Source organism: Sesamum indicum, linkage group LG13 (assembly GCF_026168435.1).
Source record: "Sesamum indicum cultivar Baizhima isolate 11 linkage group LG13, ASM2616843v1, whole genome shotgun sequence".
NCBI lineage: Eukaryota > Viridiplantae > Streptophyta > Magnoliopsida > Lamiales > Pedaliaceae > Sesamum > Sesamum indicum.
The window spans coordinates 8,091,732-8,113,411 of record NC_142669.1 but is presented as its reverse complement, the minus strand read 5'-3'; the positions used below and the strand labels follow the sequence as shown (position 1 = coordinate 8,113,411).

General features: G+C 35.2%; 3 protein-coding genes across 4 annotated transcripts; 2 read left to right on the top strand and 1 right to left on the bottom strand.

Moving 5' to 3' along the window:
* The first annotated feature begins 4,800 nt into the window (after positions 1–4,800).
* On the top strand, positions 4,801–7,133 carry LOC105176564 (BTB/POZ domain-containing protein). The gene is made up of 4 exons (XM_011099409.3): positions 4,801–5,399; positions 5,611–5,756; positions 5,868–5,986; positions 6,190–7,133. The coding sequence occupies exons 1-4, from the start codon at positions 5,281–5,283 to the stop codon at positions 6,790–6,792; spliced, it is 987 nt and encodes a 328-aa protein (XP_011097711.1). The 5' UTR covers positions 4,801–5,280; the 3' UTR covers positions 6,793–7,133.
* Positions 7,134–9,255: 2,122 nt separating this feature from the next.
* On the top strand, positions 9,256–18,109 carry LOC105176562 (BSD domain (BTF2-like transcription factors, Synapse-associated proteins and DOS2-like proteins)). 2 transcript variants are annotated; one of them, XM_011099406.3, is made up of 20 exons: positions 9,256–9,745; positions 10,018–10,096; positions 10,382–10,443; positions 10,558–10,621; positions 11,126–11,252; positions 11,517–11,592; positions 11,908–12,000; positions 13,288–13,332; positions 14,032–14,088; positions 14,547–14,702; positions 14,817–14,882; positions 15,219–15,342; positions 15,639–15,695; positions 15,791–15,918; positions 15,997–16,188; positions 16,262–16,375; positions 16,474–16,551; positions 17,502–17,549; positions 17,633–17,701; positions 17,802–18,109. In XM_011099406.3, exons 1-20 carry the CDS (start codon positions 9,665–9,667, stop codon positions 17,886–17,888), a joined length of 1,803 nt encoding a protein of 600 aa, XP_011097708.1. In that variant the 5' UTR covers positions 9,256–9,664; the 3' UTR covers positions 17,889–18,109. The 2 variants fall into 2 exon arrangements, with proteins under 2 accessions (XP_011097708.1, XP_020554483.1); XM_020698824.2 differs by lacking the exon at positions 9,256–9,745 and having other exon boundaries at positions 11,510–11,592.
* An 856-nt stretch (positions 18,110–18,965) lies between these two features.
* Positions 18,966–19,602, bottom strand: LOC105176561 (uncharacterized). Its single transcript, XM_011099405.3, has one exon. It carries the CDS (start codon positions 19,358–19,360, stop codon positions 19,172–19,174), a length of 189 nt encoding a protein of 62 aa, XP_011097707.1. The 5' UTR covers positions 19,361–19,602; the 3' UTR covers positions 18,966–19,171.
* Positions 19,603–21,680: the final 2,078 nt, after the last annotated feature.

Below are 21,680 nucleotides of genomic sequence, written 5' to 3'. Positions count from 1 at the left end.
ATTATTAAAAGTGTCAAATTATTATATTTTTTATTTCGTTTAATATATATATTATGTTATATATACAAGAATTATGATCATCGGTGACAATGTAATTCAAATCTTTAGTCAAAATGGTAAATTACAACCAACTCTGCTATTACTACAAATACTACTCAATTGTTTGAAAAATTATCAATATTTACTTATCTGGAAAGCCCAAACCGTTAAGTTTTTATCCATTTTTTTAATAGTGAACTGATCAAGATGTCCTTGTGAACTATAAATTATACTTATACTTTATTTTTAAAAAAATGATGATTTTTTTTGTGGATTAAGTGATCTTTTTTTGGCAAATTTTCCAAATATTCCCATCCACCTAGTGCAATTTTCTTTTTTATAATTTTTTTATTTTTTTCTAGAAAGAAAAAATATAGTACATAATTGTAAAGTTGATAATTCTAGGTTTTCATTAAATGATTGCATAATTTCATTAAACATCACTGGGTATTTATACTTTTTCAAACAATAAAAATATATTTATAATTATGCTAAATTATTAAAATAAAAAAACTCATTGTAATTTGGTCGATGAGAAAACAACTCGGACATTGTATTTGACTGCGATTTCGCAATGAAAATAAAATTAAAAAAATAATCTACGATTTTCGTAATAAATCTATGAACCCACAACCTTTTATTAAAAACTTGGACTTTGTTTGTTTTCATATATATTCTTTTCCAATTTGAAAGATAATTAAAATATCTTAAATATTTATTTATATCTTCGCATAATACATAATTTCATATATTTAATTATTTTACACTAACATAAAATGCAAAAAAAAAATCTCTTTATTTAAAAATAAAATAAAAATAAAGGTGGTGGAGGGCCTCTGAGAAAATAATTATGGGTATGACTCAGCAGCCCAAGAACATGGAGATGTAGACATCAATTCTTGCCCAATCATACAAATAGTGAATACTAAATTTGGTTTCTTGAAATATTTGGACACTCTTTGCAAAGATTCCAAATTGGGTGGGCCATCTAAATTTTGATTCCTTTCTTGCCAAGTTGTCTAAAGTCCCCAAAACTTCCACCAAAATTAATTTTTGGATTAAATTATAATGATTTTTTTTAATTTATTATAATTATAAATAAAATTAACAATCGTCTAATAAATATTTTTTTATAACTGTCGTGAAGGGATATTTATTAGGTTAACATTAGAGGTATGCTAATAATTTTTTAAATAATGATGAGATAATTATAATTAATTTTTAGAAAATTCGTCGTAATTTACCATAATTTATTAATGATCTCAAGATTCCAATAAATACTTCCCCATCACTCACTGACCCCACCAAAATATATTTACATATGGTGATGATGATGATGATGATTAATTTATGATCCCTCAAATCAAAATTGAGTCTTGCACACTATGTTGGACGCAACTTGCTCTAGTGTGTGGAAAGATAGCCACACAATCATGGTTGCTTTGTGGGATTCAATGTTTGGAGAAATATATGTTATGGTTGGTGAAGTTTAGGATTATGGAAATAGACAATTCATGGGATTATTTTCCCTTTCTATTTGTTTTATTTCAATGGTTGATGAATAGTTTTGAGTTATTACAAGTTGATGTATGTGAGTTGGGTTTGATTAATGTTTGGACGAGTTTATAAATTTTATAATATTTTACAACATGTATGATAGGAGCACATTTATAGTCCGACATATTGTTCTTATTCAGTTTAACCGAAAATGAAATATAGAAATCTTACAAGTTTTTATTTTTCAATCAAAATGAAAAAAAATTAAGATTCCTTTCTCAAATACCGGTAGGATTCTTAATTGTTTTTTCGAGAATTAATACTTTGTAAGATGTAAAAGTTTATAAGAATTTTGTCAAACATTCTCTTAGTAGTATTCTATTTATTGAACTTATCCTTGGAGATGCTGAAAAAGTGCACTCATCGGCGTTTTCAGTGTTCTACTCTTGGGACAAGAGATTATTTTCTTAAACCTATTATAAGGGGGACATGATATGGTGAGTATCAGCCAGTCCTCCCCGTGCACGACGACAGTAGCATGAGACGACGTCTGTACAAAGTGAGCATCTCTTGGGGGCATGATGGGGGCCTTCAAGAGCTGGCTCTAGGCAGCTCGTGAGCGGAGCGCTAGAGTCCCCGAAGGGTTTGGAGAGCTGACAGGCAGCGTAGGGCCAGGATGGCCTACGTTGGGCGCCGATTGTGCCAAGAGGCTCCGTGTGGTGTGCTAGATTGCCCCGCGGGCTGCAAGTTATCATGGGCAACGCCTCTCGAACGAATGGGTGATCGAGGCAAGCATTCAAAGACCTCGTGATCCTACTCATGGAATGCGCTATCGAGTTCTAGCCGTCCATGGGGGTCCGTAGGCTAAGGATAGACAGTCGTAGGACGACGCCACATTGTGGGCTTACTGTGTAGCCAAAGCCGAAAGGCAAGAAGGCATATTAAGCTTAGCCGTGCGGGAGAGCGGCGAGGTGTCGGCATATCGATTGGACCTCGGACTTATGATGATGTCCTACTCGGGCGAGACATGGAAGGCGGCCATGACGAGGGCGAGCGCCTAGGATGTACCGAGTGTGTTGGACAAGAGATGGGCGTTGCGGGCGCAAGCGTAGTGCCGCAATGCCGAAGCGGAGCGAAGATGCTCCTTGCCATTGGGCAAAGTGTCGACAGGTTCCGAGATAATGTGCGAGACGCAAAGGCACGGATACAGAGAGCCTCAGCGAGCACATGGACTGTCGTGAAACTCTGATGTGTGCGAAGACCAGACGAAGATGGGACGGCACCTTTGTGGCCGCACAGGCCTATAACTAGGTCATATCGATCCGGCCTAAACTTGACTTGGAACCAATATAAACGGACTCATGAAAACTACCAGATCATTTCATGATCAATCGTACAGTTTAAAATATCTATAAATACTAACATACAATGTTTCAAATTCAACTTTCGATACCTTAAATATGCTCACGACCTTCACATTCATTCTTAAACTTTTGTGGAACTCCTCGTACGAATTTGTCTAGGATTTTTTTTTTCTTTTTGTGCTTTACGCCATTGAAAATTACTATATGAATTTTTATTTATATAGTTTTTTCTTATCTTACAATATATACATTTTTTTGTTGTTTTATTAAAATGTCTAACACTTATTGCAACATTAAGTACTGAGTTTTTTAATTGTAATGAAGATTTTCGTCTTAATTATTATTATCATTATTTTCAATCGAAGGCAACAACTAGAAGAGATTTCTTTTAAATAAGTGATATTGACCATCTAATTTTTTTTCCATTTTATAAAATAATTATCTTTGACAAAAAGTTCCATGTAATAAAAAATCACAACTTAGTGTTGCAGCAACGTTAGAAATTTTAATAAAACAAAACAAAAAAATATTAAACAAAAAGAATAAAAGGAACTGAAGTCCATGCTGGGAGACATCGATCGAGCCATAAAATTTATATACACATTATATACATAAAATAATTAAAGAATCTAAAATATCAATTAAAATAAAAGATTCAGACTGATTAATCATGAAAATAAGTCCAAGAACTTGAAATTTTGGGACAAAATATCTAGATGTCGTTATCGCTACATCATACACGGGTCATATATTAAAGACAACAAAAATAAAGAAAAAAAAATACAAGAGAATGCTTCATTCACACACACACCTCTATTCAACAAATTATAATCATATAAGATTTTATTCAATCCACCAAAGTATGTAATTTTGCTCTAATTATTGCAAATAATTTGATGATGATGCTGTAAGATTATTTACTTAACTAATAATTGCTACCCTGAAAACATCATACTTATAAATTTTTTGAAATTATATCATAATTTGAAGTTACCAATCAACATTTAAGTTCTGTATATCATAATCATAAATCAAGAAACACACGGATTGAGCTGAATTCTTGAGCATCTGATAGTTCAAACCATACTTGTTTACGAAAAACTTTAACCATAAGATCGAGACTAAATTCATAAGCTGATTTATTTTTTATCCCATAAGATAGGGGGTTTGCTCTTTTAGTCTCCACTTTAGGGGATTGATATTTTTTAGCCCACAGGATTAAAAAATAGTGTGATATGGTCCCACGCTCTTGTGGGACCAAATCTATTAGATTTTAAGACCACGTCTACAATATTTTCTAGTTTGTGGGACAAAAAATGTTCACTTTACGAAATGCAATACCACTACCCTATGGATTAAAATTTTTATCTTGCCTTTATTTTTTGGAATAGAACAAATAATTTAACATTAAAAAGGGCAAAGAAAAACAAAAAATTGAGATAAAAGTGTGGCACTATACATATAATGAACTTTTGGAGAAATTGCACTTCTAGTCCCCACATAATAGAAAATATTGTATTTTTTATCCCACGATTCACAATCTAGCACATTTGATCTCGTAGGCTAAAAAATATCATAGCATTTGGGATAATATATGTTATAAATTTTTATCCTATGACACCAAAAAAGCTATTTTTTATTCTATTGGACCAAATATGCTGAACTTATAAACTGTAGGACTAAAAATGCAACACTCTCTGTATTCCGGAACCAAAAGTGCATTTTTATCTAAAAAAAGGGAAACAAAAAGAAAAGGTGAAGAAAGAGATGAGGGCAAGAAAACAAATTCTTTGCTTGGAAGGACCAAAAACAAAAATTCTATTCCTCTTATGTGCATTAATGGAAAATCTTACACAACAATTACTTTAAAATGTAACAAATCTCACCCATTAAATAATCCATCTACCTGAAGTGCAGTGTAAGCCAACAAATCAACCAAACGCGACCCTCACTTTCTCTCTCATGCACAAAAAACAGAGCAAGTGAGAGAAAAACAGAGCAAAGAGATTAATCTGCAAAATACTTCACCATCAATGGCGTAAAGAGCGACCAAGCATAACCTTGCGTGCCGGAAACCTTCATATTCAGTTGGGCCACCCCCAGAAACCCACAATCTACACTCCATAAAACATTCAAATACAGAAATATACATACATATTATGTGTGTATATATATAGAGAGAGAGAGAGAGCTTTGTTGAAAGAGTGAGAGAAAGTGTGTATGTGTGTCTGAGAGAGAGAGAGAGAGAGAGAGGGGTGAAAACTGAATAAATTTATGAGGAAGAGAGAGAAAAGCAAAGCTGGGAAAGCACGGAGATCAGTTCTTGGACGGGATTTTCGACTGTATCCATGAAATCACGGCGGCGCTCGTGTTCTCTAGGATGAGTGAGTCTGCTTACAGGGTTGAAACGACGTCGCGCCTCGCCCAATGGCGGATCGAGAACTTGGCCTCCTGCACTTACAGAAAATCCGATCCCTTCAAGATCGGCAAGTGGAATTGGTTAGTCACACTCTGCTTTTTTTCCTACTCTTCTATTCCTCTCCCACTTTTTATTGTTTGATCGATGAGTTATGAGTTTTCATCAGCTCTCTGTTATCTTTGTTTTCGCTGAGAATTTAGATTTCTTACAAACTGACTTAATTTTGAAGAAATTCATGGGTCAGATTTGTGGGGGGGGGGCTAATATAAGTTTTGGTTGTCTGGATTGAAGGCATTTATCTGTGGAGAAAAACCGGACTCTGTTCATTAAGTTGTTCCCGGAGATATCAAATTTAACTAGGGAAAATCCTCCGATCGCTTCATTCATAATCAGAGTGGTGTCCTCAGTGGGAGATAGGAAGTGTTTGGTTCATCCAGGTGGGCTGATCTCAATCATATTTCCCTAATAGATGTTTCCCGCATTGATAATATACAGTTATTTTGTCATGGTATGATTTGTCTGAGACTTGCAACCTATGTGACATGCAGAAGTTACTGATAAGCAGCTCAAGAGCAACGAGGATTTCATCTGGTCTATTGAGGTTCCATTAACTGGAAAATTCATCATCGACGTTGAGTTTCTTGATCTAAAGATTGCATCTCCAGACGTAAGATATTAGCAACTCTCCTCTCATGGTTTTTCTTTCAGATTCTTGATTATTTGAAAGCTTTTGATTCATTGAAAAACTCAGGCATCATATTCTCATACTTTGTATAAGTAATGATATGAGAGAAGTTACTTGTTGTGATGAAGAACGATACTTGTAGCATACTTGCTCAGCTCTGAACTCTGGTTTTTGAATCACCACAGGGCTCGGGGCCTTGTTCGATTTGGGCGGAAGGGTTCACAAAAGCACAGTCGAATCAAACAGCTCTTTCATCACTTGGTCGAATGTTATCTGAAAGCATCCATACGGATATTGTAATCAATGCCTCCGACGGAACCATCACAGCCCATCGGGCAGTTCTTGCTTCCAGGTCACCTGTTTTCCGCAGCATGTTCTCACATGATCTCAAGGAGAAAGAAATGTCAGCCATAAACATTTCGGACATGTCGATCGAAGCCTGCCAGGCTTTTCTCAATTACATCTACGGCAACATAAGGAACGAAGAGTTCTTGGCCCACAGGCTGGCCCTACTTCGAGCAGCTGATAAATACGATGTATCAGATTTAAAAGAAGCATGCCATGAAAGCCTACTGGAGGACATCGACACCAAGAACGTTCTTGAACGGCTCCAGAACGCATCCCTCTATCAACTGCCGAAGCTGAAGAGCAGCTGCATGAGATACCTGGTGAAATTCGGTAAGATCTACGATATCAGAGATGATTTCAATAGCTTCCTGCAATGTGCTGATAGAGAGCTGATTGCTGAAGTATTGAACGAAATTCTTGCTGCCTGGAAGGGCTTCTGAAGAAAATGAAAAATAGCTTCCTGCAATGTGCTGATAGAGAGCTGATTGCTGAAGTACTGAACGAAATTCTTGCTGCCTGGAAGGGCTTCTGAAGAAAACGGAAAAAAGGGACGGTCAGGACGTAGGTTGTTATCCACTTGTGTGCACCAAGATATTCTTTGGTTTGTCTTAAGATGTGCCGATTGTTCGTTGACATGTATAGGTATTGATTTAAGGTGGTTGGCCATATGAATTTGGTCCAATGTGTATACTTTGATGAATTAGATAAGAACCACACTGTAAAATGTGAATATCACAAACAGACATGCTTGTTATTTATGAAATCAATGTTGTTTCAAGAACTCTGGCCTGCTAGCTTTTCGATGGTATCAATATTTGCAGTCACCATGTATATATCTATATAACTTTCACACAAAGACCTTTTACAATTGATGCATTCGTTTAAAGATTTGAGTGATTGTTTTTATGCTTTAAAAAACGCCCTTGTGCTGTAGATTCGGTGTGATGGATTAAGCACAATACTAACTTTGGGTTATCACAATTCACAAAGCTGTCGTCAAGCCAAAAAAACTCGAGATAAGCAGAGATCATTTCAGAATAAGAGTTATAATGAAGATTTCTAGTTTCAAGTGATGGCGCTGAAGAGCAAAACATCTTCAAATTCACAGTAAAAAAACAGATAACATACTCTCAGGATAATATAGGAAGAGAGAGAGAGAGAGAGAGAGAGAGAGACGTAAAATGGTGAGATGGTAACCTTTTCATTCGCCATTGCCAAAACCGGCGATCTTGTTAGCGGTGTATACAACATTCCAACATGAGCTCCGCCGTAGAGAGAGAGAGAGAGAGAGATGAGAAGATAGAGACGGAGGAGCAGGATGCAGGGTAATTTAGGGCGGCACTGCGGCCGGATATGGAGAGAATATTATGAGGATATCCCTGCCAACGGATATATTTTTAGCCTAATTCTTTCTTCAGTTGAAGCTCTTTTTAAGTACTTTTTGACTCCAGAAAATGATTTTCATCTTTTAACAGTTATAAAATAGGGATAATTAGATTTATATCCCTAATTTATATATTATTTATACAAATTATTTTTATTTTTTGTGTAGTTACAAAAATAATCCGTGTAAGTCAAAAAAATATTGATAGTTTATGGAACATCGTTGATGTTTTTTGGGGTGTATATGTAATTTTTCAAAAAATAGAGGTTATTTGCATAAATAATATTGACGTTTCTAATAACGCTATATTTAATTTTCAATAGATATGAATAATTTGTGTAAATATATCATAAATTTAGATGTAATTATTCCTATAAAATAATCATCTTAAGTTAATACATTCACTTATGTGACAGTATGAATCATGTAAGTGTAAAAAAGGTGAGAAAATTTGGTACAAAATTATGACTCTTATAAGAGATTTGAGGTCCAATAATAGTTAGGAACTTCACTCTTTTTTTTTTTTCATTTTCTTATGTGACAAATATTATAATTGAGTATGAAATGCCAAATTAAATATTGATACAATTAGGATTTATTTTATTGATTTTAATTTGAATTTTTTATGAAAATGGTTGTACTTATAGAAGGAATGATGTATTTCATGACATCAAAGCATGATACATTAGGACGCTCCACTTAATATTTCTTTAAAATTATTTTTTTTAAGAGACTGAAATCTTAAAAGTTGGTATTGTAGTATTTCTACGAGAAGTTTTTTAAACATATTTCTACACCTAGAAATATTTATATAATTTAAACTTATCCTTTTATATATTAAAATTGATCTAGGTTGAAGAAGCGATCTATCTCTCATGATTAACCACGTCGTATAGGGATCATTTAATTAATAGCAATAAGCCCGATCTGGAACGCGGGAGATCCAGTTAATCGAGATTCAAAAGTTGAAATTTCACCTCTACTATCAATAGGTTCGACTAGGGCGTTTATAACACAGTCCAAATAAATCTCAATCACTGGTATTTGAGCCATTCTTCCTGGTGCTTTTACAAAACTTATTTCTTGTATTATCAAGGCATCACTTATTAATACAACGCCAACATTATTTGATTTCAAATTCAGAGTAATACCTATTGTATCTTTTTCTGAATGCAATGCCCACGTTAAATATCTCTAAAAGTGGGGTATGCTTCCTGATGGATCCATATGTTTAACAACCTGCTTTTGAATGATTAAGGATCAACAACTATGGCTATGGGTTGTCAGGTCGAGACCTGACATGGATAAAATGGCGAAAATTATATCATTTTCGAGGATGATTTTGTTCTACGAAGGAATTTTAATTGGTTAACTCTCCTATTTAATTGAGAAATGAAGGAATCTTATTATCAAAAAATTCCACTACATTATTTTTTAAAAAATATAAGAATTTCTAACTAATATTACCCCATATGTCGGAAGCTAAGTGAAGTGCCTCAACAGGGAAGAGCGTTCGAGGGTTTGAAATCCGGACGACATCAAGGTCACAATCGTCATATCAGTGTACAAAATTCGGCTCCACCCCCAATAGAGCACCCTATGTGCAACATACACATGCGCGTCCAGGATTTTTCTCTCTTTAGCAGTTGGCGCCTTAGAAACGCCAGCGACTGAAGAAGAGGATTCAGTTGCCGTCCTCTTCTCGATCTTCTCTTTATCCCAATCGGCGCCGCCATAGCAGCAGCAGCTGCTGCTCGCTCGGTTATTAGTTACTCCCGATGAAACCCTAAATCTCCGCCGCGAATCCTACATTCATTAGGGCTGAGGTCCTGTTGATTCCCTACCGTTTCGATGGTCCGGTAGATTGTTGATTCCTGATCGAATACGTAATTAGTTTATCTTATTCATTAGTGGATTCCTACTGTGTTATGGCGGATAAGCAAGTGATTAAGCGTGCTAAGTATAAGTCGTCGGTCAAGGATCCCGGGGTTGCCGGTGTTCTCAAAATGGTACTAATCCTAATGATTTGCATTTTGGGTGTTGTTTTCTGTGTAGTTTGGATCAATGTATTTATGTTTAGTCTGAGGAACTATTGATTGTGAGCAGTTGTATCATACAGTTGAAATAAACTTAAATTGTTTTTGGACTTATTGTCACGGAAAAATGATGCCTTAACAGGAGCGATTGGGCGATTGGTGTTCTATTTTAGGATTCAGGAAATTGAAGTATTACCGAGTTTTGCAATGTGATAACCGGTTTTGCCTTTGTGTTTTTTTTGCAGAGTATAGAGAGATTTGTTTTCATGCCTAATGATCCAAAATCAACCACAAAGCTAAACGTGGAGTTTAGGATGATTAAAGGTGCTTGTTTCTTCTGCTTTTCGTTCCTAACTAGGACCCAGGGATAGATTCTTCTCAATTATGGCTCCCTGAACTGATTTTCCAATCAGTAAGGATGCAGTATGTAGCTAGTTGCTCATATGGTTCAAACCACAAAGCCCTTGTAAATCATCCTTCTGAACAAGTCCTTGATTGAATAACATTTCTTTTTTACAGAGTGTAGCATTCAGTTGTTTTATAATATGCTCATTGAAGTGGAGTGATGCTATTGAGCTGTTTATATTTATCTCCATTTGACAATCGCAGGGCACAAATTCACCAAGGAAGGTTCCAGCAAACAAGCCCTGCTTAATCTTACTCAAGACCAGGTTTATGGTCATTATAAGTTGCAGTACTTACACTTTCAGATATTTGCCGATGGTATTATATTCTCTTGTGCCCAGGTCTAGTGTAAATAACATCTTCTGTTTGTGTTATTTCAGGGGGGAAATTACATTTTTGAGTTTGATAGTTTTGCTGATCGTGATGTATGCCGGGAATTTGTTGGTGAGTCACAATCATCAGCAGTTCTTAGCCATATCTCAGAGTCTCAATATACACATGTTTTCAGATTTTCTGTTGAAAAGGTGCTTGTGGTTTGATTTATATCTCGCTGGACAGGCGTGATTACTCTTATATTTTTCAACCTTTTTATGCTCCGTTCTAATATGTTTGGTTAAAAAGGAGAAATCTTGATATGCTGTCAGCTCTGACATTCTCATATACCTATGCTTTATCATGACTTTGAATTAGCAGACTTCATGCCTGGTTCAGTTGCTATGGAGAATGTGTGTTTGATGTTGGCACTTCATACATGTTACTGTGAAAAATTAGATTATCACATGTTCGCACAATAATAAGTAGAATTTTGATTTTAGTGGAAACACTTATCTGGAAATGTGAGTGTGTGAAACTGTTTATATATTGGTTTACATTTTTATACATGTTGCTCTTAGAAGTTCGAAGGAGCTACTATACCTAATTATGAGGTATATGTCAACTTGTGAACAGCTAATGCTATTGCATTTCATGCTGAAGCTGGAAGAGTGGTCCCTGATAAATCTGCTCCTCCTGTTAACAATGAACAACTTAGCAGGGAAGAAACAGAACGACGAATTAAGCTACTTCAAGAAAACAGGTATATACAGTTTCTCAGCAGTTTACTAAAATATCTTAACCAAGTATTAAAAAGTCTTTCCGTTGTCAGAATCATATTTTCATATCTCATTGATCCTTTGAACGGACAAGTAGCTCTTTTCCTTTAGTTGTACCTCTTTATTTTGAGTCTAGTATTCTCACATGTGTGGCACTCTTGTCGCAACTGACTAGTATGTTTTGGATGCTTGGTTTTGATATTTCAAATTCTGCTTATATTAATGTCCTAAATAAGTATAGTTGGCAGCGAATTACAGGTACTTCACAAGCAGTTTGTATATGGTGGTATACTGACAGAAGCTGAATTTTGGGCGACAAGGAAGGTTAGCTACTGAAATTTTGTCTCACTTTCCTTTATCTTGAATTCTAGTGACCAACAAAGGATTGAAAGATCAACAAGGACAGATGTTTCATTCATTCAACCAATTTTTTGTCTACTTTGCTGTTTGTTCACGATTCTCATAATTGTCCAACCAGATCTTCTGCCACAGTTTTCTTACATGTCAATTTGTTATTTTGAGTATCAAATTCATGAATGATTCTTAGTTTCCATCAGCTTCTACCTGATCAGAAGGTGATGTCACTGTTGGCTGAAAACAAATGATGTATAATAAATTAAGTTCATTAATGAAGTGCAGAAATTGCTGGACCAGAATGATAGCAGAAGGCCAAAACAGCGACTAGCCCTAAAAAATGAAATGTGGACTGTGAAACCATTATCTGATGGCCAGGTACAAGATAGTTCTCCCTGCTTCATTGTGCTGTGGTATGGATTATGAATATGCTTGACCGTGCAACTTTGTCTGTGCCTGCTTGTGCTTAGTCTTTGCAGTGAATCATACTCTATTTCAGCCAATTCTTATTTGCTGAATTATTGTTACCTTAAATGTGAGATTTTTTTGATTATATGGAACTTTTTGTTGGTTTGGCTTCTGTGACAGTTTTCAATCTACAGGGGTTTTTTAAGGGCTGTGGGAGGCTAATTATTAGTAGGCTTCACCCTATGCATTTCACCTTTGCAACAAACATCAGAGTCCTGCTTGGCAGCCCATTTATTAATGATTTCATTACGAAGTGAGACAAAAGTTTCTTCACATCTCTTTCAAAAGAGATGAGTAGATCACTCCTACTGGGCAACACTTTTACATGTTTTACCATGATGCATAAGCCCCAAGGCATGGGGCATGTGCTCTATGAACCTTCATGTTTAGCATCTTTAGAAAGGCAACCTATTTTCAAGATTTGAAAAAAGAAAAAGCTAACATACTGTAAATACAGGAGGAGAAACGTGGGAAAAGATTTTAGATGCTAAAGCATCACTTAGCATAAACTAGAAGAAACCCGGTCCTATAGCTATTGGCATAGTTTATTGAAAAAGGGAAAACCTCTTTATCAAAACAATCATATAAATGAAAATGTCCTTAGAAGAAAGAGGTAGTAAATAAATTTGAGCTTATTATTTTTCACAGAGAACTAGAAGAAAGGTCTTATAACATAAGACTATAAGTAAACTGACAAGAAATACCAACACATGAGACTATAAGTAAGCTGACAAGAAAAATGAAACTAATGGGGAAGAAAAGGGCCATTGTCTCAAAATGGTCATTTACCTGCCCCATTAATATAGGTGTACTTTTAGGTGGAAAAGGTGTAAAAATGCCTGAGCATGAATGCCCTGGCCGTAGCACTCTTCTGGGGCTGGGGGAGGGAAGAATGCTTTGTAGGCACTTATGTACCATGATCGCTGGTGGTTCTGAACTGGAGCAAAATGCCTGTTCTCTAGACCAGTTATGGAGTATGTTTTCTTTCTGACTGCAAGAAGACAGTGAAATAGATCTTGAACTCTAACTTGCATGCTCTTTCTAACTTGGATTCAAGAATCTTTATAAAGCTAGCCTTTAATGCATCTGTGAAGTCTGCCCTTTCTTATTTAAACCTGAACCTTGACGTGTGACTTTGGTCTTTCACCATTTTGAACATGGGATGCTGTAGTCACATGTCTATATGTTTTGTTTCAGACAAACAGAGTGACTTTTAACTTGACACCAGAGATCATTCATCAGGTGTGTTCCCTTATGCCTTGAGTTGTATTTTCCTTCCTTTATGTGTGTGTTAATATTTGCCTGATCGGGGTTAGCTTTTCCTATGGGATATATTATTCGCTTGACATAACCATAAAAAAGGTGATTCGCTTAACATGAGCAGCAGTTAAAACATCTGTGCAACTGTGGAGGAAAACTCTTCTGATATGTGTATGATCGGACAAAGGAAAGCTATGGAAAAGAAAAGGAATCCAGGAAACATGAATGTTTATAATTAATATTTTTGGAAAACATCATCTAATACCGTATTATCCAAAACGACTCGTGTCATAGCTTCTCTCAATGTTCACCAACATTTTTTTTCCTGAAAAGACAGACAACTATAGTTTTCCTTTCTTTTGCTAATTTTTGTTTGGAAAAAAGCGACTTGATTCAACAGTTAGTCACACATATTATTTCTTGATTAAAGTTACTTGGATGGCATCATATGTATTTTCTTTCAGCAACTTACCGAAATTTTGCCGTTCAAATAATCTCCTACTCAATTGTTGGTTTGAGACAATAACTCTTTTATTGCGTAGATTTTAAAATTCCAGGTCAAATATTGTAAACAAATTACTGATTTATGTCTGATTGAGTAGATAAAGCGAGAAGTTGTGTTTATTTCTACTTCAATGATGCTGTAAACATTCTTACAGATACATTACACTTTTCTCACAGATATTTGCTGAAAAACCAGCAGTTCGGCAAGCATATTTGAATTTTGTCCCGAACAAGGTAGGAAGAATATCAAGGTTCTATTCCTTTTTTCAGAAGGTTATGTTTACTAGATATCTCCTTGTACCGTGTCCTGGCGTCTCCATGCTCTCGCTGTTTACGCTAAATTCTTTGTGATAACTGTAAATTGCTTCATAATGGCATGGGTTTTCTTGAAACCTTGGTGCTTCATACTTGGTTTCCTACCTTGAATGATTGCCCCAGAGTTCCTTCATGTCTGTAACTCAGTTAAAATAATTGGTTCTGGAGCTTCTGGTATTTACTGAAAACAGATATCAAAGCATTATTTCAATTTCTAGACATTTGTTTCTCATGGTTAAAATAAATGATTTTTACTGAAAGGGAGAATTATTGCTGTTAATATCTAGAAGATTCAGTTGGCAATCCATCTGCTATGCCTGTAATGAGTTCCTTTACGATGGAAATCACAAGTAAAAGAACCTGTTATTGTACTTCAGATGACAGAAAAGGAGTTCTGGACCAAATATTCAAGAGCAGAATACCTCCATAGTACAAAAAATGTAGTTGCTGCAGCAGCAGAGGCTGCTGAAGACGAGGAGCTTGCTGTTTTTCTGAAGCGAGATGATATGCTGGCAAACGAAGCTCGTAGAAAAGTAATTTCATTTGAAGTGTTTGTCTTTCCTTGATTTAAGATTTTCAAAATGGAATCCCATTTTCTTTTGTGATGTTCTTTTTCATCCATATTATACGCTAATTTTTTCCCTCAGATCAGGCGTGTTGACCCAACAGTGGACATGGAAGCTGATGAAGGCGATGATTACATACATCTTCCGGTACATTTGGCTGCTTGCCCATATTCTGCAAGCTTATTATGTGGTTCTCGACTGGTTTCTGTTAATATGGATTTTGTTTGTCTGCTTGCTCCTTGATATTTTGTTGCCGATATCAAGACCAAAATGTCCCAGAGAAAAGGAATGTCAGCATAATCATTCTTGTTTTTGACTCGTTAATATTGCATGCTCTTTCTCGTGAGTAGTATTTTGTGTTGTTATAAATCTTTACACTGTTCTTACAAGATCTCATCTAAATTGTATTTTGGTTTTCACTGCTTGATACGGTTTAATTTGCACAGCTATTATTCTCAATGTGTATGCTTGCACAACATGTAGGATCGTGGGTTGCTTCAGGACGAGGCCAAGGATGTTTTGGACTCACAATATGAGCCATACCGAAGATCCTTCTCGCAAGATCTGAACCAGCATGCTGCTGTTGTTCTTCAAGGAAGACTTGTAGGTAGGTTCTTGTAAGCACAACTATTTGGTTGATTGTTTATCTGGATGAAGACTGTCCAATAGTTATATGTCAAAACATTGTAATAATAATGAATTGAACCTACTTAAAAGAATGATTATTTTATTCCACTTTTAAAAACATTTACATAAAATATATTGACATGTGTTTGTGTGTGCACAGAATTCTCTCACTCTCTCTTTATATATATACAATATGAAATTCAATTTCATCCCTAAAATTGTTTGATTCACTGAAAAAGGTCTCATAGTTCTTTTGTCCCATCAATCTGGGAATAGATGTCGAGCTGGGAGATACAAGGACTGTTGCTGAAGCCCTTATCAGGACAAAACAGGGTTAGAAAAGCTCCTTTTTATTTCCAATATGGAGCTGCTTATTCCCCGTTTAATCTTACATTGAGTATTCTTATTGATATTAAGTATGTTTGCAGCTGAATTGTCTGATGAAATATCCAATAGAAATTTAGAGAGAAAGCTCTCAGACAGGATATCTCGAATTACGGAGATTGAGGATCTTCAGGGGCCTCGAGACCCTGCAGTTGCACCCCTCAGTATCAAGGTTTGGCTGTCATCAACTTTAAACCTCATTGGTTTCTAATTGCTGTATAGTTTTAACATGCTTTGACTCTTCAAATAGGATCCCAGGGACTACTTTGATTCTCAACAACCTAATGCACTAAAAGCACTAGGAGATACAGGTTCAGGCACAAAATCATTTAGATCCAGAGTGAGCCCACGTGAAGCTTATGGTTCCTTAAGAGATATAGTATCGGATATTAGAGTTATGGGGCTGAGTGAACCAATAATGAATCAGGAGGTTGCTCTTAAGGTATTCTTCACATGTACTTTTTTGTGTGCCCGGAATTTAAATGAAATTTAACTTCTCGGTGTATTACATATAGGTCCTTAATGGGTTGACTCAGAATATCTCTAGCACCAAGCTTCATCTTGGAAACAATCCACATGAGAGTGTCCTTGATAGGTTGCCAAAAGTTACTAAAGAGGAACTCATGCATGTGAGTTTTTGCTAATACTTGGACTTCACTGAACAAAAATATACTCTTCCAGTTATGATATATGTTATGATTTGATGGTATCAATAACACTTTTGCAGCACTGGACTTCTGTCCAGGAATTACTGAAACACTTTTGGTCATCATACCCAATTACAACAAAATACCTCTATGCCAAGGTAATTATCTGTTCTTCATGCTTGAAAATTTGATGATATTATTGTAACATATAATTCCATTTTTCAGTTGTTGATTACCCTTTTCAAAATTATTACCGTATATAATGTGGGATTATTTTTGTGTTGTGGCTGGTACCCCTGAACGAGCATTGTGTTGATCATACATCCGTATGATATTGTGCTACTCATTGGAAAATATGAACTCTTAAGGATTTGTAACAGTTCCCACTTCCCTTCTAGAAATACCCTGTAGTTCTAGGGCACAACTGCTACACTACCATCTGTTCATTACCCGTCCACATGAATCGAACCGCCATATCTACCTCTTCTCATGGAACCAGATCCGGACAGACTTATCAATGTGAATATTGAGGATGCATCAACTGATATGGCTTTTTGGCTGCTCCTCTAGAAAGTATTTTGAGGTAAAAAATTGTACTTATCAGCTTAGGAATACCTTGTTTGTCATCCATTGATAAACTCCAAAGCACCAATTTACATGTCAGGTGAAAGAGCAGGGTCTGCTGGGAACTTTTGGCTGGTGAATGAGGAGGTTGGGGGAGGGTTGATAAACTCCAAAGCACCTATTTACATGTCAGGTGAAAGAGCAGGGTCTGCTGGGAATTTTTGGTTGGTGAATGAGGAGGCTTGGGGGGTGGGGGTTGGAAGTGAGAGAGGGAGGAAGAATCTATGAATCCTTGTTCGTGTTTTCCTTATGTTTGAACCATCCATTTGATACTTAAAAGGCAAAAAAAGCTCGTTTATGATTAATGGTTTTAGCCTCTACATATCCCATTCTTCACGAAATCGATTGAGTTTGCAATTTAACGTACTTGTCTATTTCAATGGGATGTTAAATGTTTGGTTGATGGGCAGACAATGCCAAAATGACCTCCTGTCTTCTGAACCCATTTTGGCTCAATTGATATCCAAATGCTTTTCATTAACAGGTAACCAGATTGAAAGATGCAATGTCCCAAGTTTATCCAAAGTTACAGGTACATTGTATCATTAGAGGATATTGCAATTACAAGCTTTTATTGCCCGCACAACTATTTTCTTATCTTCCATCCTATTTCAGGAGATCAAGGAATCTGTGCAGTCTGATTTCAGGCATCAGGTCTCCCTTCTTGTTCACCCAATGCTTCAGGTTAGCACTTGCATGTTATCAAAGAAATATTTCTATTGAACACTTGAAACTTATTATGTGTTTACCAAAACGCCCGAGCTCAAACTTTTTTTTTCTGTAGGCTCTAGATGCCGCCTTTGCATACTACGATGCAGATGTACAGAAGAGATCTGGTAAGAGTGGAGAAAGACCAAATGGGTCTGTGTAGCGGAAGTTCACCTGGCGATTATCAAATGCATAAAACTGTATATTTTACGAAATTTTGGTAGTGTCTTTTTCTCTGAAAAAAGAATCTTAATTCATTTTTTCTTGCCCAGGTTTTTTATATGTACAATATATATGTGTACCTTTTACCTTGTATTGATGATTCACATTTCAGTCTCTTTAAGATTCTTGAAGGCCTCTCAGCAGAAAAGCCTTTTTTTTTTAGTTAGGATTACGCTGGCAGAATCAAGCATCTGTTCCTATATATATTCTCTCACCCACTAGTTCCTCCTCCTTTTAATTTGTGCTGTCCTATATTTACTAGTAATAAAATGTTTTGCCAAATGGATTATATATATTTGTCTCAACTGATGTAAGGACGGATAGTTAGTATCGGTTAATGATTATGGGGGTATATTCTGATTTGCGATGGTGATCTGAATCAAAACTATTTTAAATTTTGCTTTTTGATCAGGAAGAAATTAGGGTGGGTTGTACCTTTTCTCTGAAGATTGGGTGCAGGATAATGGATCTGAATGCAGCCAAAGTAGCAAACGGTTTGGCGGCAACCGGTCAGGATGTGAATGAGAAGAGATTACAGGAATAGAAAGCGTTGAATTGTTAAATAATGGTTGGGTGCAGACTGCAGAGCAGACCCCTGGCCTGTGGTTTTAATTGGATAATAATATTTATTGACCTTTTAATAAGGGTTATAAATGGAAATAACAATTATTATAATTCATAGTTAGTTTCATCGAACAATATATATATATAATTGAAATGCCATTACCCACACCACATGCATTCATTCACGTATACGCTATCTTTTCTTGGCAGATAGATTGCATCATCATAACTAAAAACTCAAATTTATTACTTTATACATTTCTATTGAATTGACTTGCCTGCAAATTTTGGGTACTCCGACTTCCATGTATATGTTATGCCCATTCATTAATACAAATTTCAAAATTCACCTTATCGGCTACATTTAGGCAAGCGGTTTGAATTCGAGTGATCGACTTAGAAAAAGGGAATTTCAAACGATTTCGAGTCTGTAATTCATCACAAAACCACTAAATATCACTCAAAGTAAAAAATGAGAAATTACTTATAATATAAAGTTATCCAAATAATCAGCAGCTGCTACATCTGCCTGCAACATTCCCAAGCTCAACTGAAACGCATCAAATAATAATCTACCTGACACAAAAGTATAATCCAGCAAGAAAAAGGTGAAAAAAATAACTGAAAGAACAATCACTTGATCGAGATGAATCAGAATCCCTAATAAGGTGGGGGAGCGCCGAAACCCAAGAATGGCCGCCCGCAGGCGCCGGCGTCGCAGTCATGCAATGTGTCCTTCAACTTGTGGAACCCGTGTTTGAACACCCCGAATCCGAACAGCATTCCAATCGCGATCACCAGAAGTACCAGACACACACAGAAACAACACACTCTCGTCCCACAACACATCTTCTGCTTCCTTCTTCGGTTCTGGATATATATAACTCCTGATCTGAATCTGGGTTTGATGTTAATTCTCCGAATTTATACTTCAGATTGAAAGGGAAATCTTGGATTGATTGAGAGAGAGAGAGAGAGAGGCGTGTTGGATTAGTGCAGGAGTTGTAGGTAGCAGTTTCGCAAGTGAGAAGAAGAGGGGAGTATCTTTTTATCACGTTGTTTTGTTGAAAGCGGTTACTCCACGCATTGTTTCTGTTGAGTATCAAGTATTTATCAGAAACCAAAAGGTGGTGACTTTTCATTTTCAGGTGGGATTTTGCGTATAAATTAGGAATAATTATAAGTAAATCTCTGATAATTTAAAAAATTATATTTAGTATTCTTAATGGTTGTTTACATCTAACAATTAAGTTTTTTAATCAATCAAAATTTACTGAATTTATAAATATTAATAAGTAATTGTATGAAAATTGAGATTTACTCTCAATTTACTTGTTACTAACTTTTTTTAAGCAAATATTTTTTTTCTAAATAAACAATTTTTATAATGATGAATACATATATTCTTACATGTACTAACGCGTGAAGACGTATGGGGTAAATTAATCATAAAAAAATTTAGTTTACTTGCAACAAATCAGTAATAAATGAGAGAAAATTATAATTTCTTTTTAACTAACAGAAGGACTTATTTATTAGAAGTAAGTAAACTTCAAATGTGTTAAATGTAATTTATTAAACCACATGGAGTTTGTGTATTTACACCAAACCTAAAGAGAGGAGAGTGTCGTTATCCCTATAAATTATTTTGAATTAGGGTTCGGATAAATTACGATGGACTCCCATTAAATCTATTATAATTGTAAATATTTTATTATTATTTTTAAAGAATATAAATAATTTTTTAAATTAATGAACATTGACAAATTCCTTTTACTGGATTGTCACAAGGGGTATTTATTAGATGATTATTAATTTTAAAGAGTATTTATAATTTATTAAATAATAATAAAATAATTATAATTATAGAAAAAATTATCTGAGCACATTATAATTTACCCTCTGAGTTTTCTATTTTCATGTTGTATTTTTGTTCAATTAATTTGGGAGTTTTTCCCCAATTAATCAACTCATTGTAGATGGGTTAAGCTGCATTTTAGCTTTATTAATCCTAACATTAGTTGATATTGCACGCAGTTTCCGCAAGCATATAAAGAATTATAGTATGAGATGAAAAAAATTATAAAAAAATTGTGAGTATTTGAAAATAATTTTTCATGTCTGCAATGTGTACGATAATTTTATGTATGCGGTGAAAATAAATTGTAAAAGAATAATCATAAAAGTTGTGAGTGTTTGAAAACAAAAGTAAAAGTAGAACAAAAAACTTGAGAAAATAATTTAATATTTAAATTTTGGTTTAATCACACTTAAATTAGACCCTTCTAAAAATACTAAATTACATTTCCGTAAAAAAAGTTTTGAAATTATAAATATTTCGAAAATTCTCTATTTACACCTGATCCCTTTTGTTAGGGTCTAGACGAAAAATATTGATATTAGAAAAAAGACCTAATTTTACCCGTTATTTAATATTTTTATATTATCATTTTTTACTTATAAAAAAAAATAATGACATTACCATCAAAAAAAATATATATATATATATATATATATAAATTGTACATTTATCCCCAAATTGATGGTCTATATGATATGAATGGCAGGTAATTTGTTCTAAAAATATATTTCTTATGATTATAATATTAAAAAATAACTTTATACCTCATTTCCGCACACACCCTTTTAAATTAAATAAAAATCAAACACAACCCTTTAAAAATAAATTATGATACGTAGCAATATTATTAAGAAAGGAGGTAAATAAAATCATCAAGCTAGGAAAAAAAAACATGTGTCCCCTTAAATTCTTCAACAAAGTAAGCATTCATCAATGGAGGTCGCCGGCTAGTAGGGCGGAGAAGGACTCAAACCCAAGAACGGCCGGCCGCAGTAGGCGGCGGCGTCTCCGTGGTGGTCGCAGCCATGGATGTCAAGCTTGAAGGGGAACCACGGCTGAGGTCGTCCGTGGAAGTTGAACACCCCTAACAGGGACCAAATCCCAACGGCCAAAGCAACTAGTAGTAAACAGAAGCAACAACAGCAAATTCTTGAGGGACAGCACATTTTCCCTTATGATGATAATGAAACAAAATTAATTTTTAATCATCTTCCTTTCTGTGTTCTTGGTTTGCTACCCAAGAAATCAGAGGAGGGATCCTCCTTCATAATTCTTGATTCTTGATGTGCTCGATGGCTGGTTGGAGAC

Bases quoted from the DNA above. Each gene is read 5' to 3' on its own strand.
- LOC105176564 (XM_011099409.3), top strand. From the start codon at position 5,281: ATGAGTGAGTCTGCTTACAGGGTTGAAACGACGTCGCGCCTCGCCCAA. The intron at 5,400-5,610 runs GTTAGTCACACT...TCTGGATTGAAG, and splicing joins AAGATCGGCAAGTGGAATTG to GCATTTATCTGTGGAGAAAA. The intron at 5,757-5,867 runs GTGGGCTGATCT...TGTGACATGCAG, and splicing joins GAAGTGTTTGGTTCATCCAG to AAGTTACTGATAAGCAGCTC.
- LOC105176562 (XM_011099406.3), top strand. From the start codon at position 9,665: ATGGCGGATAAGCAAGTGATTAAGCGTGCTAAGTATAAGTCGTCGGTC. The intron at 10,097-10,381 runs GTGCTTGTTTCT...TGACAATCGCAG, and splicing joins GGAGTTTAGGATGATTAAAG to GGCACAAATTCACCAAGGAA. The intron at 15,343-15,638 runs GTAGGTTCTTGT...ATCTGGGAATAG, and splicing joins TCTTCAAGGAAGACTTGTAG to ATGTCGAGCTGGGAGATACA.
- LOC105176561 (XM_011099405.3), bottom strand. From the start codon at position 19,360: ATGTGTTGTGGGACGAGAGTGTGTTGTTTCTGTGTGTGTCTGGTACTT.